At 35.3% G+C, this 18,779-nt stretch overlaps 1 protein-coding gene across 1 annotated transcript in view; it reads left to right on the top strand.

Moving 5' to 3' along the window:
- Positions 1-313: 313 nt before the first annotated feature.
- The window catches only part of HCN1 (hyperpolarization activated cyclic nucleotide gated potassium channel 1), a 155,052-nt gene continuing 136,586 nt past the window's right edge, over positions 314-18,779 (top strand). Inside the window, exon 1 of the mRNA XM_039345685.1 lies at positions 314-696. Within this exon, the coding sequence (XP_039201619.1) occupies positions 314-696 (383 nt within the window). The remainder of the gene's footprint in view (positions 697-18,779) is intronic.

The raw sequence follows: 18,779 nt of genomic DNA, 5'->3' as shown, positions 1-18,779 counted from the left end.
GCGGGGCGGGGCGGAGCGTTCACCAGCAGAGGGCGCGGAGCGGTAGGCTTCGGCTTTTTTTTCTCTCCGCCCCTCTCCGTCGGTGCCAGAGTGAGAAGCGGCTCTTGCCGGCTTGGCCAATGCCAGGAGCGGCACAGAGCAGTGAAGCGCTGCTGAAGGGCGGGAAGGACCAGCCGTCGCCGCCTCCTCCTCCTCCTCCTCTCACTGTTCTGAGGGAGCCGGCTCGTCTGGCTGGTTCGTTCTCTTTTCCTACGCCGGCGGCTCGAGAGGAGCCGGACAGGCTGGAGCGCTCTCCTGAGCGCCGGACCGTGCCATGGAGGGCAACAAGCCGGGTGCCTCGCCCGGCAGCCGGGACGAGAGCAGTCCCAGCACCAATGCCTGCTCCCAGGCAAAGACGGGTGCGGAGAAGGTGCTGAGCAGCCCGAGCGCCGGTGGGAGCCTTAAGGAGCATGGCAATTCGGTGTGTTTCAAAGTGGAGGGCAACGGCGGCGCTGAGGAACCGATGGGGGACTTCGACAGTGCCGACGGCGCGCGGCGCCAGTACGGCTTCATGCAGCGGCAGTTCACTTCCTTGCTGCAGCCCGGGGTCAACAAATTCTCCCTCCGCATGTTCGGCAGCCAGAAAGCAGTGGAAAAGGAACAGGAAAGGGTTAAAACTGCAGGATTCTGGATCATCCATCCGTACAGCGACTTCAGGTGAGGGGCGCTTGGTTGGGCGGCAGAAAGAGACCAGGTTTGCAACTGGTGAGATTGAGCAGGCAAGAGCCAACTCTGGGCAAGCCAAGTCCAACTGGAAGGGGCGTATTTGCTCATTTGAAAGTGCCACTAGATGCTGGGTGCTGTCAAACAATATCTGGATGTCAAACATAGAAGTAGGCACCCTGAGTTGGTAACTTGAGAGAGAAGAGGAGGCATAGGATGAAATGATTCTGTCTATCACCTTATTCAGCATTGTCTGTCTCTCTTCAGCCCACTCCAATAATTTGGTATCACTGCTGATGAGAATTGTGGAAAAAATGCTGGGACTTCTGCTAAAGGCACATCCTGTTTTCTTTCTTTCTTTCTTTTTTAAAAATCTCAGAGAGCTAGTTAGTCTTCATCCCTAGCAAAGTTTTCTTCATCAGAACTCATTCCTGTCTGAAGAAAGACCATCCAAGAAACTAGAAGCGAAGGATGAGGGCCATGAAAATTACAGTGCTTCTTCCTACCTTTTCCATTTCTTCTCTCTTCCCACAAAAGCAAGAATCAAATTCCATTTTTTGGAAAACACATTGCAGTCTTGTCCATAATCTAAATACGTTCCCAGCACACTTATTCTGTTATTTTAAAATTACATCTCATCTTTCCTCTGAGACATTAACGTGGTAGAAGTGAAGCAGGTTCTCTATCATTTCCTGTCTACAGTAATTCTCTAAGGTAGGCTGAATATTTGTTGGCCCCAAATCATGCAGTAGTGGCTTTTTCCCAGGTAAATTGCTTGTCCCGGGAACTAAGTGTATTCATTTATTTATTCATTCCTGGGTTTACGTGCGAATACGTTGATCCATGAATGTAACTTAACAGGTTGGGTTCACATATAGCCCCTAATTTACAAATAAATACATTTCAAGATCAAATTTATCATTAACCAAGCATAGACTATGTAAAAACAGAAAATGGAATTTTTAGCTGATTTGGTTAAGCAAGTTGGGAGAATATAACCACCGAACTCCTTGTTGAATGGAGAATTGAATGTGGATTTTTCTGATTCCAATTCATGTTCTCAACCAGTGATGACACTCACTCTCAGAATGCTACCATAACCTTTGGGATTTGAACTGGCAAGCTGGCTCATTTGCATAGTTTTCAGTCCCAATGGAACAGACTATTCTTAAGCACCTGGCAAGAAGCTAATTTTTTCTTCCTATCAGCTTCAAAATATGTTGCTGAAACAGATAACGTGATTCACCTAGCCTTGCTTTAAGGGGAAAAAAAAACAATACCTTTTTAAAAAATTCCATGTATTTATTTCATTTTATATCTTGCCTTCTATTCAAGAATTGAAGCAAAAGTATGTATTGCTTCCCACCATTTTACTTTCACAAGAAGCTTACAAAGTTGATTATACTGGCTAGGTGATGACTTGTCCAAGGTCATCCTCATTTATCCCTGAGACAGTATTTGACCCCAGGTTTCATTAGTCTCAGTTTGCTAATGTAACCATTGTATAATATTATTTCTTATGACCTTCAGTTTTGAAGGCTAGATGGTTTGGGGTTTTAAAAATCTCCCTCTTCTTCTTAACAAGTAAAATTATTTCACTATTTTTTCCCCCAATTTTTAATCCATTCCATTCATTCATCCAATATTAATATTAGACCCTGCATTAAAAAAAAACTGTTCACAGTGAAAGCAAGGAAGATGAAATATGACTTTACTGTCATCCCCGTTTTCCAATAATAGGGCTGCTCCTTACTTTATTTTCTCTGAAAAGTATTTATTCTCTGAAGTGAAAAGCCGGTGGTTGCTGGCACACTTATTGTATGGCATTAGAAAGTTGATAGGTGCTGTTTTTCAACAAACCAAGAACCACTAATGTCTAAAAACTATAGATATCCCTTCCTTTAATTCATTGTTGTAGCAAGTAATCATTTCCCCTCCAGCTGACCAAAGAAGACAAACAAATCTACACTTTTCTTTTGAAAGGTGAGAAAAAAAGTATTTACATGTAACTCTTTGAGTGATGCCCAAATTAGAAACAACGTGATTGACCTTGACTGTAGCCCTATGCAAAATGCTCTTTTCTAAGCACAGAAGGTTGGGGAGGGAGGAGGGGGAAGCCACTTTGGTGCATTTAACATTTGCATTAAAGATTGATTCAAAACCATTTAAATAATTTCCTCCCTAATCAATCCAGAAAATCAAATGGAATTGACTCAGTTTTCTGAATAGATTGAAATAATTAGATTGGTAATTTGAATTAAATCAATTATTTTGTTTGGGTTGGAGTTGATCTGTATACCCCAAATACATATGTTAAACATAATATCTGAAAAGTGTTTTACATGGGTAAATACCTAGAACATTAACTGACTGCTTATTTTATATATTTAGTCATTCATTTCTTTATATCAACACAGCTTCTCTGGACTGCTTAAAAAAAGCAAGAATGTGATAGAGTGCAACAGTTAAAATTGTACAAGTAATCCAATTTTCTTCAAGATATATAGGCAAGCACATACAATATTCTGTGCTTTATAGAGTACAATTTTACACATACAATTAGGCTCCGCATATATAGGCCAGTGTGAAAGATATGAATCTCTAATCATCAGAACATATTTGGGACACTAACAAAATAGCTGTAATGGTTTGGATAACCAATCTTTAAAAAATTACCATGGGTAAAACTGATGATGTAATTTCTCAAATAGATAAAATAACCTTTATTGTCATTTTTTACTGTGAGCATACTGGCCCACATTAAAAATGAAATTCTGTTGCCTGCTCTCAAAGTGTATATCTACCCATATACATACATAACACACATATATATGTGCTATATACATATACACACACACCCATGCACACACATCCCATTTATGTGTGTGTGTGTGTGTGTGTGTGTGTGTGTATGGGTGTATGGGTGTGTATATGTATATAGCATGTATATATGTGTGTTATGTATATATTAATCACTGTCCATTTTGAATACATAGCGGAAAGAGGAAACTTGAGAGATCACAAGGTTGATTCTATATGGAACCCCTTTCATAACTCCTTTTCAAGATGTTGTATAGCTCCTTAGCATATTCTGTATTGTTTTCTGGAAAGGTGAGCAATCCTACAAAATTTTGGTTTCTAGCTAACAACTACATTATTTTTTAAGAATGCCACTCGGACTCAAAAGTATTCTCCTTGAGGAGAATGTTTTGCTTTTTGATATGCTAGCTTCTTATTTTTAAGAATCAAAAGAACTTTAATTAGATCAATTGGCTGACAGTAATGGTGGGCACCAAAGAAAGTTTCAGTGGTTATAGGCATCAGTCTGGGGGTCCAGGGCTTAACTGAATTGTGTGGGTATCAGTCACATCAAGAGGCCATGGTCATCTAATAAATGTAATATTTACCCAATACATCTCTGAGTTCTTCATTAATCTTTGAACCTTTCTTTCTGATAAATGACAAAAGAAGGTATCAAAATTAGGAAATCAGAAATGTCCCAGAAAATCAGATTAAGATATATATATATATATATATATATATATATATATATATATATATATATAGATAGATAGATAGATAGATAGATAGATATAGATATAGATATATGTATATTAGTTTAGAAATGTGTGCTGTTTTTGCTCTGAAAAAATCAAATCTCTATCCCTGAGTCCCACTGCTTTGTGAGAAATTTGGAAAGACATATATATGGTCTTGGTCGAATCATGCACCATTGAATAGCTTATGCTGATCTGTGCATAAAATTGCTTTTGTATGATAATACATGCATGTTTAGCCACCTTCCTCAATACTTTGGACACAGGCTATTATCAGCATGATAGAAAATCAGGATTTTGCAGGGAAGAAAAAAAAGAGCATAGATTGAGGGCAACTGGGATTTTGAATAATAATTTTTGGATATAATGGATTTTGTTCTTATTAATTTACTTGCTGCTACAAACCAGAGAGTAATATCTTTTAAGACACACAGTATTAGTTTGCACTGAGGTCTGTCAGAGGAGAGAAATATTAGAATCTTTAACTGGTAGCTATCCAAGGTGTTGAATAATAGGGCTTTTGGAAATCCCATCTTTAACCTTGGAATGCACTGCCCTTGTCCTTTCAACCGCTGTGTTTGTTGCTGTGCATAATATACAAATTTAATTTCTCTCTTAGACATATGGAAGAGGAAAGGGAAAAGAAATGTATATAGTGGTGACCTTCTGAGATTAACCATTAACAGATTAGCATGGTCTTCCACATTTATTTAAAAGCTATATAATCAAGTGGCATTTTAGCACAGTACAGAATAAACAGTATATCTTTCATTAATGTCACCTTATTCAACCATATAAAGAAAATTATATGTAATTCTATTTATTGATGCTAATTTTTATAAGCACTAAATGAGAGGTAACGATTATATATCTTAGTATCCTAAAATGTGCAGATATGTTTGGATATAGCATTGTAGTGTTGGTAAACAAAAAATTGAACTTAATTTATTTAAAATATTTTGTAGTAAATCTTGGGTTGTTTGTGGATGCTGTAAAAATATATATTTGTATAATTTCTCACTGGCTATTTCAAACTTTTAGAAATCTTTGGCAGTGCTGTCAGTTCATACAATATAAAATAGTTTTCTCTGTTTGAAGGAAAAGCTTTCAATAGAAGAGACTATGTGAAACAGAGAGTTGAATAGTGGGTAATGAAATGTGTGCAAGCAAGCAATCAAGCTCAGAAGCAGAGCCTCTTATGGATGGTTGTGATAATTGGGTGTTGGCAGAATCTGACTAGTCCACAGAGCTGTCCCATCAGCCTCAAAGTAAAATATGTGGAAGGAAGATGATATCAAATGTCTAACATGACTCAGTTTTTCATTTTAAAGTCAATTAATTTTAAATACAAAATGGAAGATTAAAATATCCATTTCTCCTTGTAATAAACATGGATTCAGCAATCATCCCCAAACTTTTTCTTATCAATGATGGTTAGCTTGATTATTTTTATATGTGAGTTTAGGTAATGCATCACATTAAAGGATCCCTGCTGAATCCATATATCAGCCTGTTCAGTCCTTTTTCTGCATGAATTTCCTTGCATTTATTGAATGCAATTTGTTGAACAACCTTAAATTTCATGTTGTGAAAACATGACTCTCACTACTCAAATTATCTGTCCTGTACTTGATTTTTAATATTTTGTCATGCCCTCATTAGTTCCCTGAGAGGGAGCTCCAATTACTGTAGGTTCTGTGGGATCCTTGATGCTCTCTGGTCTTGGTGGTTTTTTTGCAACATTTCATTACCAAACTCAGTAATATCATTAGATGATGTTACCTAGTTTGGTAATGAAACATCTGCAAGAAAATCACGAAGCTCAGACAGCACCAATGATCATGCAGTTCAGTCCTGAATTATAAATATTCTCTTCAGTTGGTTGTGTAATTTCTCCTACTATGAAAAGAATTTCATTCCTCTAATTTGGTTGCATATTTTGTACTCTTTCTAGCTTTCTAATATCCTTTTTAAATTGTGTTGACCAGAACTTGCATATATTGTTCTGCTGTTATAAACAACAAAATAAACTCAAGTACACATAGAAATACCCACACATAACCATGAGTATTATACTGGGATTGAGATTAAAAACATCAGAATCTTTTTTGGTGTGTATACAAATTTTTAGGAAACTTGGATACTTACATGAACTTAATGTTATATTAAGTTGCAATTAAGTTATATTAAGTTGTAATTAAGATGTAATGCTGTACAGACTTTTTGGAACTCAACTCAGAAATCCATGTGTGCATTTGTGAGTGTGTATATATGTATATGTGTGTATGTGTGTACACACACACACATACACACATATGAATGTATGCAAATCTATCTTGGGATTGCCTCTCCAATTAAAGACAATCCTAATGATTGCCCAACATCTTCTCCATGATGATCTGTCCCTAGCTTCTTTCTACAAATGGCACAACTATCATCAATCTCTCTCAGTCCTTCATTAATTGAATTAATTATTAAATAAAACAAATCCTATGAAATAAAGCACTTTTTACAAGATTCAGTGATATTCCATTTGCATGGGCCATCCATTCTGTCTCAAATATATAAATTAGTGTTCACACACAAAAAATACACAACAAACACGAACATCTTCCGCTCTTTTCTTCCAGAACAAGCATTAGAAGAGAGGAAGACAAATACTCAATAGAGATGGGGTAGGAGGAAAGAGTTGCTGCATTAAGGAAGAAGAGAGAAAAAAGGTGGATGGAGATGGAGAAAAGACCATGGAAGTAGGAATAACAAGAAGAAAGAGATAAGCATTTTTAGCATTCTGAATAAAGAGTTAAATTCTCAAGTAAACATTTCCATCCAAGTAGGAATTAATTTTCAAAGCTTTTCAGATGCATTTGCAGCTCAGATTAATTCTTTTGTTTTCAACAGCTATTGTTATCAGCAGACATAAGATGTCAATTTCTTCAATTAATAAGTAATTATTTGAGGGAAAAATTAGTATTAAGCAAGAGCTATACTATATCGCAATATTTCTCAACCTTGACAATTTTAAGATGTGTGGACTTCAATTCCCAAAATACACAAGCCAATTAATTGAAAAATTCTGGAAGTTGAACTTCATACATCTTGAAGTTGCCAAGGTTGAGAAATAACTGCTGCATTAAATTGTATAGTGTATAGTATAGTATAGTATAGTATAGTATAGTATAGTATAGTATAGTATAGTATAGTATAGTATACAATGCTATCTATTGTCAATACGTTCAATACTATTATAATGCTAACTATTTCATGATAATATAACTGGTAATGGGTGTTTTTTTTAGTTGGCAGTAAATGAATTAAGTGCTGATAATTTATAATTTATATTTATTTATACCCCACCTTTATTATTTTTACAAACAATTTAAAGTGGCAAACATATCTAACATACCTTCCTCCTCCTATTTTTTCCACAACAATAATCCTGCGAGGTGCGTTGGACTAAGAGAGTGTGATTGGCCCAAAGTCACTCAGCTGGCTAAGGCAGAACCTGAAATCAAGGTCTCCTGTTTTATCACATGGTGCCTTAACCACTAGACCAAATTGGCTCTAACGTGCTTTTTTCTAAAAAAAAAGGTGCCGGAACTCACACATGTCATACAACCCGTCTTGCCTACCCTACAAGGTTCCATCCAAAAAAGGTGCCGGAACTCCGTTCTGGGCGTTCTATGAGAAAAAAAGCCCTGGCTCTAATTAATCCGTATAACTAGTTCTGACGCATTTATTATTTTTGTCCAGCTCTTAACTAGTTTTCTGTTACCTAAGTTTTAATTTACCTTCAAAACAGAGAAAAATAGAGGGTTAAGGAAGGCATATCCTGAAGTCTTCTGGATGTTTTAGACTACATTTTCTACAACTTGCCACACTAGATGAAGCTATTGGAGTGGAATTTCAAAACAATTGAGGAACAGCAGGAAAGACAGTGGGAATAGTGAAAGACTAAGCGATTCATAGTGCATCAAGAAGTGGGGAATCAAGAACATAAGAAAGAATTGGTCTGTCTCTGACAATGAAGTTAAAAAAGGCATTAATACCTATCACTGATGTACTAGTTGTCAGGCTTTTTTGTTGTATTATTGTGCTTCTTACTCCTGAGATGGTATAGTTCAGGCACATGTGTTTTATGCAGAAAATTTCAGATTGGATTTCTAGATTTCTAGGTCCAATCTAGAAATGGACCTACCATTTCTAGATTGGATTGTGCTACCAGATCTGAGTTGAAAAAGTGTGGCTGGCCATTAGATGGCAACTGAGAGATACATTCCGCATTAAATTTAACAATACCGTTCATTAGCAGTTAACTAGACAACTTGCTTATAGAAGACATGGAATAATTTTTCAAGGCCAGACTGAATTCAGTGATGTTGGTAAATAGCTCTAATAGATAAGCTGGCCAAAAGCAACAACAACAAAATGATAGAGAGGGAATGGGAGAGGGACAGGGAGGGAGAGAATAGCCAAAGATGATTTGTCAAGAGTTTGGTATAGATTTATTGAGCATACAGAGAGTACTATAGTTTATATCCTCCTTCTAAAGACAAGGTCTATGGTCAGATATTCATTAGTTTTAAAAGAACCACTGATCAATGCATTATTCTATACTATTGATTGCTATATTTAACATACTAGGAAGTTCTATTGTATAAAAACAACATTTAGCAAATTGTAGTATGCACTTAAATTTTAAACAATAAAAAAGCAAAAATGTGATACAAACATTATGCAATTCATGCATAAGGTTCTGAATGCATAAAATGGATAGATGTATAATTGAAAAGCCTTGAAAAGATGCACTTAATACAGAGAGAGGAAGAGAGAGAGAGAGAGAGAGAGAGAGAGGAGATATTTTCTTTAATAATGATATGTGGTCATTAGGACAAGGAGAATAGGCTACTCTGACGGGAATTAAGTTCTAATTAGCAAACCATTATGTAAGCAACATGATAAACCTTTGTCGTCTTAGCCCCGGTTGTGACATTCAGGCTATGCACTTGAGATTTCTTCCTGACAGCTTTTATTTCTTCATAATCCACTTGTGGTACTGATATGATATACCTGAAGCTTCCTTCTCACAGCAGCAATGTTGCCCTTATAACCTCTAAAGGTATTTTAATTTCAGATGGAGTAGCAAGTTGAATGGTCAAACTGATTTGTCTCGTACTGTCTTTGAAATGTGGTAGGCAAGGCTCCCATATTGAAGGGCCATTCAGTATGGCCCTTCAATTAGGCAAATTAGCTCTCTATACTCGCAAATAGGCAAATAGCTGTCTATACTCGCAAATAGGCAAATAGCTATCTATACTCGCAATCTGTAGAAAATAAAATAAAGGTTTATTTCATTTATTTCATATCCTGGATATGACAGTGTCATATCCAGGATATGAAAGCATTTCTTAATCTTGGTGATCAAATATCATTTTAAAAATAAATGCAAGAGCTATATTATACATTACATACTTATCAAGCTGTTTCTTTTCAGATCAAGTAATGTTATGCAAGAGTGCCAGATTGGTGTGATGAGGCATCAAGCTAGAAACTGGAAGATCCCGAGTTCCAGTCCCATTTTAATCATGAAGCCAGACTTTTGGCCAGTCACACTCTGTCAGCCCTAGGAAACGGGCAATGGCAAACCATTTCTGAAAAACCTAGCCAAGAAAACTGCAGGGGTTGGTCCACATAGTCACAAGAAGGCAATGCACACACAACAATGTTCTGCAAACTTTAGCAAAAGAATAAAAAGTAGCAATCAAATAAATTAAAATCAGGAAGTAAAAGAAAGAAGAAATGTATTTTAAATATGTATAATTTACAGTAATATTGTTTGCTATATTTTTCTTATTACTTCCATCATGGCTGTATATGTTTCTCCTTTCAGCTTTAAATTACATAAGGAAAAATGTGATAATTTGGGATATAAATTTAAGAATTTGGGGGTCAGAGAAAACATTTTTCCCTTGCTAACTTTTTCTGTTTTTCTTCTTCTCCAAGTTCTTTTGTACAATTTTCTCAGGCTTAGACGAAGAAATAAAAAAAATAGAAGTTTCCATTTCTATTACCAGTTTATATATGTTGTTTAAGAATTATCTTGTTAAACTCATGCTTGTTTTTAGTATTCTGTTTTTCTCACCTCTGAGTGACATAATTATTTGTCAGATGGCATTTCTCTTTATAACTGCTAAATCTTGATTACTTAAATATACTGGCAGATAATTGTTCTAGGGAAAAATTTCCAGTGAATCAAGGCGTAAAGCACCCTATAGTTTATGCTATGCAGCCCCAAAGAGGTTTAAAACAGATCAAAAGAACTTTGAGGTCCATAAGCCAAATCATTTTGTGAGTGTATAAATAGAATAAGCATTTCATGGAAGAAAAGGAAAGACATATGGCTTTTCCTCTCTGACAATGATAATAGGAGTATGCATTTTCTCTTTACTACACTAAAACTTTGGAGCTCCTTTCATTTGTGAAATTATTTTTAAGTGTCATTTTAGGAAATAACAAAAGTGAACCGTAGTTAAATCAACTATCTGACTAGCCTAGAATTTTCAGTCAACATGCCATTATCAGGACATTCTGGAAATAAATGTCTGGATTACTTAGACTGCAGCAAGTTGAGAAAGACTGATATAATGCAGTATTTAGGAAGCAAAATATTTAAGAGCAAAGTGGTGGTATTTCCTTTGTATGTTATAACTTAATTTAGAAAACCCTTCTTCCATCTGTCTGCCCTTCTTTGTTTTTTAGATGTAATTTTTTTCAAGAAGTCATCTGCAATTAACATTTGTAAAATACATTGATTAGTATTCTGCTACAAAGTGACCCTGATCTTGCTTTAATTGTTTGAAAACTTACAGATATAGATGTCTCAATAATGGAATTACAGTGACAATATAATAATCGTTTTAAGGACTGCAGCCTATTAGCCCCTTTATTATTTAGAAATAGAAGACTCTTCTGTTGAGCATGTATCTCTTCTAATACTATGACACCAAGACATAGGTGCAATCATGGAAAAGAAAGAACATTCTACTAAAAATGAGGCTGTATTTCTTAAATGCAAAAAAACATTTTCTTAGATTTGCAGCAAACTTCTCAGCAAGTCTTCCAGAGCTGTATTTACCATAGTTAACTTGACAATGTCCCAAATCTGTGAAAGGCAATCTTGTTATATATTTATGAGGAATGGATTAAAAGTGAAGAGAGAATTTGATGGCTGAATAAATGGTCCTGCATACCATGTATGTTAGACTATGAGCATCCTCTGTGTGTGCATCAATGACACACCAAGTAAAGGTACTTTGAAAATTTAAAGGCAACAGTGATAGTGTTCTAGTTTTTTTATTGTTAAATTTGTTTCATCTGTGAGATTAGTGCTTCTAGTAACAGAACATATAAAGGTTACATTTGAAAAAAAAGAAATCTCCATTGTATTCCTCTTTAGCAACATAGAAATCTGCCTTGTGTTAGCTCAGACTTTTTGTTCATTTACTGTGTCCATTTCTCATAGTTCTATTGGCTAATATGGTTCCTCAAGAACTTGGAATCCAGAATACAGATTTTTCTTTATCAACATCATTTTTTATGGATTTAATTTCTTATCCGGTCCATTATTAAGTTAATTTCTTATCCAGGCCATTCAGTTAAATAATATTCAGGATTTTTTTTCTTGGAGTTATTAGGTAAGGCATAGTAGGACTGAATGTCATCAATATAGTAACATAGCTCAACTCCAAAGTTCTATATGACTTCCCTCAATGATTTGATGTAGAGAATAAAAAGCATATGAGAAAAAAGGGACAACAACCTAAGTGATGGACAGTAATCCTCTAGCGCACCCTGCCACACACAATTCAGAAACCATTGCCAAACAATACCCCCAAAATCCTATATAGCAAAATGATTCAGAATAATACCATGACTGATGGTAATAAAAGGTCAGGAGAGCTTTACAATTTTGTTTTGAGCACAAATTGTCCATTGTCTATTTTAGGTAGAACCAGTTTCTCACATTCATTTTAGGACAATATCTGGTTGTTATTCTCTCTGACTCTACATGCAAATCTGTTTTCCATTGTTGACATTCTGTGGTTCCTATGTAGCCTAGGCTTTGTTATTCACAATAGCTTCTTTAGTAATATAATGTAGTAATGTTCTCAATCTTATTCCAATTTTCTTACAGCCATTTCATAAATCAATCTTCCCCATATTTCTCTAAAATGAATTTTACAGATTATGGCTCTCTTTCTATAGGTAGTATTTCTGAGTTGCCATATTACATACAAATGAATCAAAATTCACAAAAATCCACTGAAGACCATAAAAAAATACTGTTGCAATTCAGTAATAAGACTATCCACCCAATACTGAATCCTATTTGGCTGTCTAAGATTTTTGAGATAAATGCTTAACCTATTTTTGATTTAAAGAAAAATGAGTACAGGAGACAACTTGCTAATTATCTAAAAGCCTTTTAGCAGTCTGTTTGTCTAATTCTATTTTCACTAGAGATGGAATTTCAATTTTGGAATTCATGGCCCATAAAGTGCTAATTCCTACCTAGAGGATTTATTCTAGACATATCAAATAAGTTAATGGCACACAAAAACATATTCACACATGTACATATATATATTGTCATTGGTGACACTAAAGAGTCGGTGGACTTTCTTAAAGATATGTTAACAGGCATGATTTTAAGTAGAGTTAAGAATAAATATTTTCATATGCATAGGCCCATCAGAAATTGGGTCCTGATCCTAATGTGTACAGTTTTTATGCTTGGATAAAGGTTTTTCATATCAAATTAAACTATCATAAATGTTTACATGCTATTGTGGCATATTTTAGAGCCAAATCAATCAGTTGCAAATAGTAAGTTGCAGAAATATGTCAAAGGGAAAGTAAGTATTTTTTCATTCTCCTTTTCAGAGTTTTGATAATAAATTTCCTTTGAAAATATTAGTAAAATGTATTGATTATTTAGTGGAAGCTATAGTTCATTGCTAAAAGAAGAGTTGAATTTATGTTTTACTATATCTTCTGTAAAGGATCTGTGAACATGCAAGCACTTTAAATCTCATCTGACACTTTCAAATTGATTCAGTGACACATGATTCAGTTTAACACTCTGAACAACTTAGATTTAATTCAGAATTTCATAATAATGAAGAAACATTTTTATACAATACTTGTTTAAAACATATTTCAGTCATCATAAAGTTTGTAATGATGAATGTAATTTCATAATTGTCCATATATTTTTAAACAGTTGATTTGTGGTTGGTAAGTTAATAGTCAACAGTCCAAGTCAAAGAGGATCATTTATTTCTATCTGCATCTATTCAATGTCTTATTGAATAGTTGTCATATTATCAATAACCTCAACTAGAGAATATGAGTCAGTAAACTATAACACAATAAAACAAAGGAATGCAATAGTTGACCCAAATTTTACATGTTAAATGCTGCTGGATTAGATTAGACAAAATGCCTACTTTGATCATGTTGTGTGAAGAACGGATAGCAATAGAAAGTTTATTAGCAAAATATGAATGTAAAATTTTTTTTTTTGCAACTTTTAAAAAAGATTCTTAGTTAAAATAAATAGCAAAGAACATTTTTATATGGACATTTTCATAATTACAATCATCAATACAAACTTTATCTATGATGACTAAAATTGCAAAGTATTATTTTACCTGCAGCATTAATTCTTGAAATGCTGCTGAGACCCAGATAGACTCCATGTTCATTTTCAGAAAATATAAATGGTGTATCGCTAAAGCCAAGAGCTTTATTTAAAATCACCTGCCTCACACAAAAAGGCAAAGGAAAGCTGTATCTTGAGGCCAGATGAGATGACAGGAACAACTTCACCAGTATACTTGCTGGTAAATGAATGTCTTGTGACTGAAATATCCACCATTCTAGCTATTATATGAAATTGCCCATGATATAATCTCAGAAGTCCTGAAGTGCCTCGTCTTCTACCATATAACCATCACTGTTCAAAGTTATTTATAAGTTTATTTCCCATAATACCATCAATTCTGATGCTGTAATTCCTTCCCTGCAATTATTTAGCACAGTATTACAATTTCGGTCTTTCTTGGACTGGTAAAGATGCCCTTGAACTCAGATGGATTTCTGGTAATTCTATAGACATATCCACACAGTTTTCTTATAAATGGTATGGAAATGGTTTGCCATTGTGCTATTTTCTAGTCTAATCTAGAACCTGGAATTTACAAGTGTTCTGCCATCAAGTAAAAAGAAGGACTGATCCTGCAAAACCATAGAACTCAGACATGGTTAACTAGTGCTGCAATCTGCAGTTACCTCAGTATAAGGTGGAAGAATTCTCTGCCATCCTGCTGTTAAGGCCTAGTGTTTCTTTCAAACCTAGTATTTCTTTCATACCAAAATTTTCATCTGTACACTTGTGTCTGAGAGTCAGTTTGGTCTAATAGTTAAGGCACCAGGTCAGAAGCTGCAGACTATGAGTTCAAGTTCTGCCTTAGCCATGAAAGTCAGCTGGATGACTTTTGGACTTTTGTTGTTGTGGGGAAAATAGGAAGAGGAAGATGTGTTGTATATGTTTTCTGCCTTCAGGTATTTGTAAAAATAATAAAGGTGGAATAAAAATGAATAAAATTTAACAAGACTTAGGTGTTCCTATTAAAATGAAGCAGAAGAATAATTTCTTCTCTGTAGAGAGTTGATTTTCTAGATACTGGCTTGTGAGGATAAAACATGCTTTGCTTATCAAGTCATTGACAGAATTACTAGCTGTCAATCAGGGAATTTTAATCAGTTTGCTAAGGATTCAAGATGCTATTCTGATTTATAACTATCTTTTTTAAAAAAAAAGTCCAATTATGCGTATTTCTGCATAATCCTGCACAGTGTTTAGCATTTTGATTGCTGTGTTATAATGATCTAAGTCTATATTTTTAATTTGGATGGGGGGTGAGATTTGCATGAAATTGCATGAATATATTCTATAATAAATTTAAATTTAAAACAGCTGGTGAACTCATAAGAACTGCTTTTCAATCCCTTGAGTTACAAGTGGAAAACAAATAGGGATTAAAATGGGGTTTATTTGTGAATGATAATACCAAAGTTTTGACTCCTGCATAAGGCTGAATTTTTGATAGACCATAGTTCATTCTTACCTTTTTTTTCTTAAGATTGTAACACAACTGCATTTATTGCATTTGTTATTTTAGGTTCAAAGTCTGTCAGACTGCTTTGGTGTTAGAAACAGATTATTTATGTTTTTTGAAATCTTCATTCTGATTCCTGGCAATGGTAATTCATACTTGATCACCACATAGATCAGGGCTTTTCAACCTTTTCACCCATTGTACCATTTTTAGAATATGGCAATATCCGAGTACCACCAGTCACCTAGCAAGGTGTCAAAAACTTGATGACCCCTCCCAAAAAGGAAAAAGTAATGAAGTACAGATAGTCCTCAACTTACAACAGTTCGCTTTGTGACTGTTCAAAGTTACAATGGCACTGAAAAAAGTGCCCCCCAAGCCACAGCCAAGCAAGACACCTGCCTGCCCACCTGTCCGAAGTTTTCATTGTTGTGAGCATTTCTGTTGAGGATTGGCAATGGGGGTGAGGTGGGGGTGTTTGTTTTTATTCTCCCTGTCTGCTGGGTGGTTGCAGCAGGTTTTGGTCACTTCACATGACCCTGTGACCATCATAAATATGAATCAGTTGCCAAGCATCTGAACGTAAATCACAAGATTCTGGAGATGCTGCATCATTCCAGCTAATCGGCATTTCTTCTGGGCTCAGCAGAAGTGCCAGGATCAGCGCCGAGTTCCAGCTGGAGCCTGGCACTGATTCTGGTGCTTCCACTGAGCCCTGACAGCCCTGCAGCTCCAGCCATCTCTCGCTTAGGCTTGTGCGGTGCTGCCACCGGTTCAGCTCATTCCCTCCCCCGCTACCACTTTTCTAGGATGGTTGCATACCACCTGCCAGGTGCCAATGTACCACATGTGATACCCATATCACTGGTTGAAAAGCCTTGACATAGATTACTGTAACATCCCTTAAGTGGGGCTGTTTATGGAGAAAATTCAGAAGTTACAGGGATACAGAACATAGCAGCCAAACTGTTGATGGGTAGTCATAGAATTGCAATGTAAGACAATCCTAAAATTGATGCCCTGGTTAGCTGGGTGGCAAATCAGTAACAATACTGAATATCTTAGTAATTAAATACAACCACAAATAACACATCCATATAAGAATAATAATACAACAATAATGGAAGCCAAATAACAAGTAGGTATACATGAATAGTCATTTCTAAGGTTCAAAGGCCTCCTGAAAAAAATACTTGCGGTAATATTTGTGTTTCTGAATGTAAGAGGGTTAAGGCCTAATTGCATGCCTGAAGACTCTGTTAAGGAAGGAAGGAAGGAAGGAAGGAAGGAAGGAAGGAAGGAAGGAAGGAAGGAAGGAAGGAAGGAAGGGAGGGAGGGAGGGTGGGAGGGGAGGGGAGAGGAAGCCTTTGAGATGTAGTTAACATATGTTGTTGGTGCTTTAAAAAATGAAGTACTTTATAGATAATCTATGATATGCCAAAAATAGAAAAAGAGGTCAGAATTCAAGGCTGTCAACTTGAATCTGAGACCCAAATTACTGAAAAATGTATACGGTAAGCTAGAAACCAGGAGACTATGAGATGATGTTCTGCCTTGGGCATGAAAGCTGGCTGGGTGACTTTGGGACAAACAGTCTCTCAATTCACAATATTAGTCTCTGGTGACAAGCACTCAGGCTGCAACCAATGGATCAACACTCAGTTGATCTGAAAAAAAGCAGACCTTCCACTTGTGTGAAAATGCTATGAAGGAAAAAAAAACTGTTTTAAAAAAGTAGCATCTTGAAATTACAAGTAGCATTTCTTGAAAAAAATATCCCAGGTCAGCTATTATAACTATTTCTCCCAACCCTGATTATTTTAATTAAAAAAAATCCAACATGAAGCTAATGCCCAAGAGTTTACCTAAGCAATTTATATAAATAATTAAAGATATAATTTGATACTCACTTACTTGAGAATAAACCCTTTGAACTCATCAATATTTCTGAAAATAAATACTTCTTAATATGCTGTAAAATGTAAATCAATTTAAAAACTACAGTTTGGGAATATTTAAGCTTTAAGTCAAAGTAAATACTATAAATGCATTCAGTGTATTCCCATCTGCACAATTTCCCATTAAGTCTTCTGTTAAATTCAGTGTTAATAAAGATTTTTTATTGTTATCTATAAAATGTTCCCTATTAGATTATGAGCTCTCATTATTATTTTTTCCAAGGCCATAAGCATGGTAATTTAGAAGAAAAAATGAAATGATTTTCTTTCAATTAACTTTTCACTTTATTTAATCAATTAAAATATTAATCAGAATGGTTTAAAATGCAGTGAGCTTTAGGTCTGAGACCAAAAGGAGATTTTTAGGCATATAGTTATTTTTTGACAAACATAAATAGAAATAAAAGTGGTGAGACTAAAGTGACCTAAATTTCTGAAGTGCTTGTTTTAAGAGCAACTTATCATGAGCAACTTGCCCAACTGGAAACATTTTTCACTGTCACCTTAGGGTTGTATTCTATGTACTGAAGTAAAGAAACAGCCACGGAATTGTTAAATAAATAATTGCACAACTGGGTCTAGTCTGTACTCAAGAATCAGAGAGATTGTTTACTCCAAGAGATTTCAAGGAAGGCATGCTACACAACAAAATTTATTACCTTTCTGTAAGGTATGGCTTTCATATGTCACAGGAGCCACCTGTCCAACTTTGCATTTGAACCAATATTTTTAAATCAATATTTAATGTTATTGAACTCAGTAACGTTATTGGAAAAAAACCTTGCATGCTGCTTCTGATAGAAAGGACTGTTGTATCCTACAAAAAAACTGAACATAGATAAATCCAACATTGATGGATGATATTTTTAAAGAATTTGAGATAAACAGGACAGTTTAGTTCTGTCCTTATTGTAATTAGCTTGAAATATCTAGCTATCAAATAATACTTAACCATGATTTCACTTGACCTTGGCTGATTTTAAAAACAAGGTTTCCTTTTTTATATACTTTGTAATCAACAACAAAGCTATAGATAAGTCCTTAAAAGTCTTTGCACTTAACATTCAGGTAGAACATCTCCTTGATACAGAATTATTTGGAGCTTTAGACAGCACAAATCTTCTCTAACTTCCTGTCACCTACAGCTAGCAGATCTTTATAAAACTGGGCTCCAGGTTTTCTATTAGGTCATGCTTTTTAATAGTTCCAGTTCATAGCCAAGGCAGAGAGTTTACCTGGGGGAGCTACAGGGCTTAACCTCTTCTAATAGGTGTCCCAGGTTTCAAATCTGTAGTAGTTTGATTGACTTGCTGGCTGGTATAACACCTTCAGAGACAACTGAAGGATCTTCCTTTGTCATCAGAATGACAAATGAGTGT

Source organism: Crotalus tigris, unplaced genomic scaffold (genome assembly GCF_016545835.1).
Source record: "Crotalus tigris isolate CLP2741 ecotype Arizona unplaced genomic scaffold, ASM1654583v1 scf7180000017973.899353, whole genome shotgun sequence".
NCBI lineage: Eukaryota > Metazoa > Chordata > Lepidosauria > Squamata > Viperidae > Crotalus > Crotalus tigris.
Note: the sequence above shows the minus strand (reverse complement) of the source record. Positions and strands in the feature narration are given on the sequence as shown.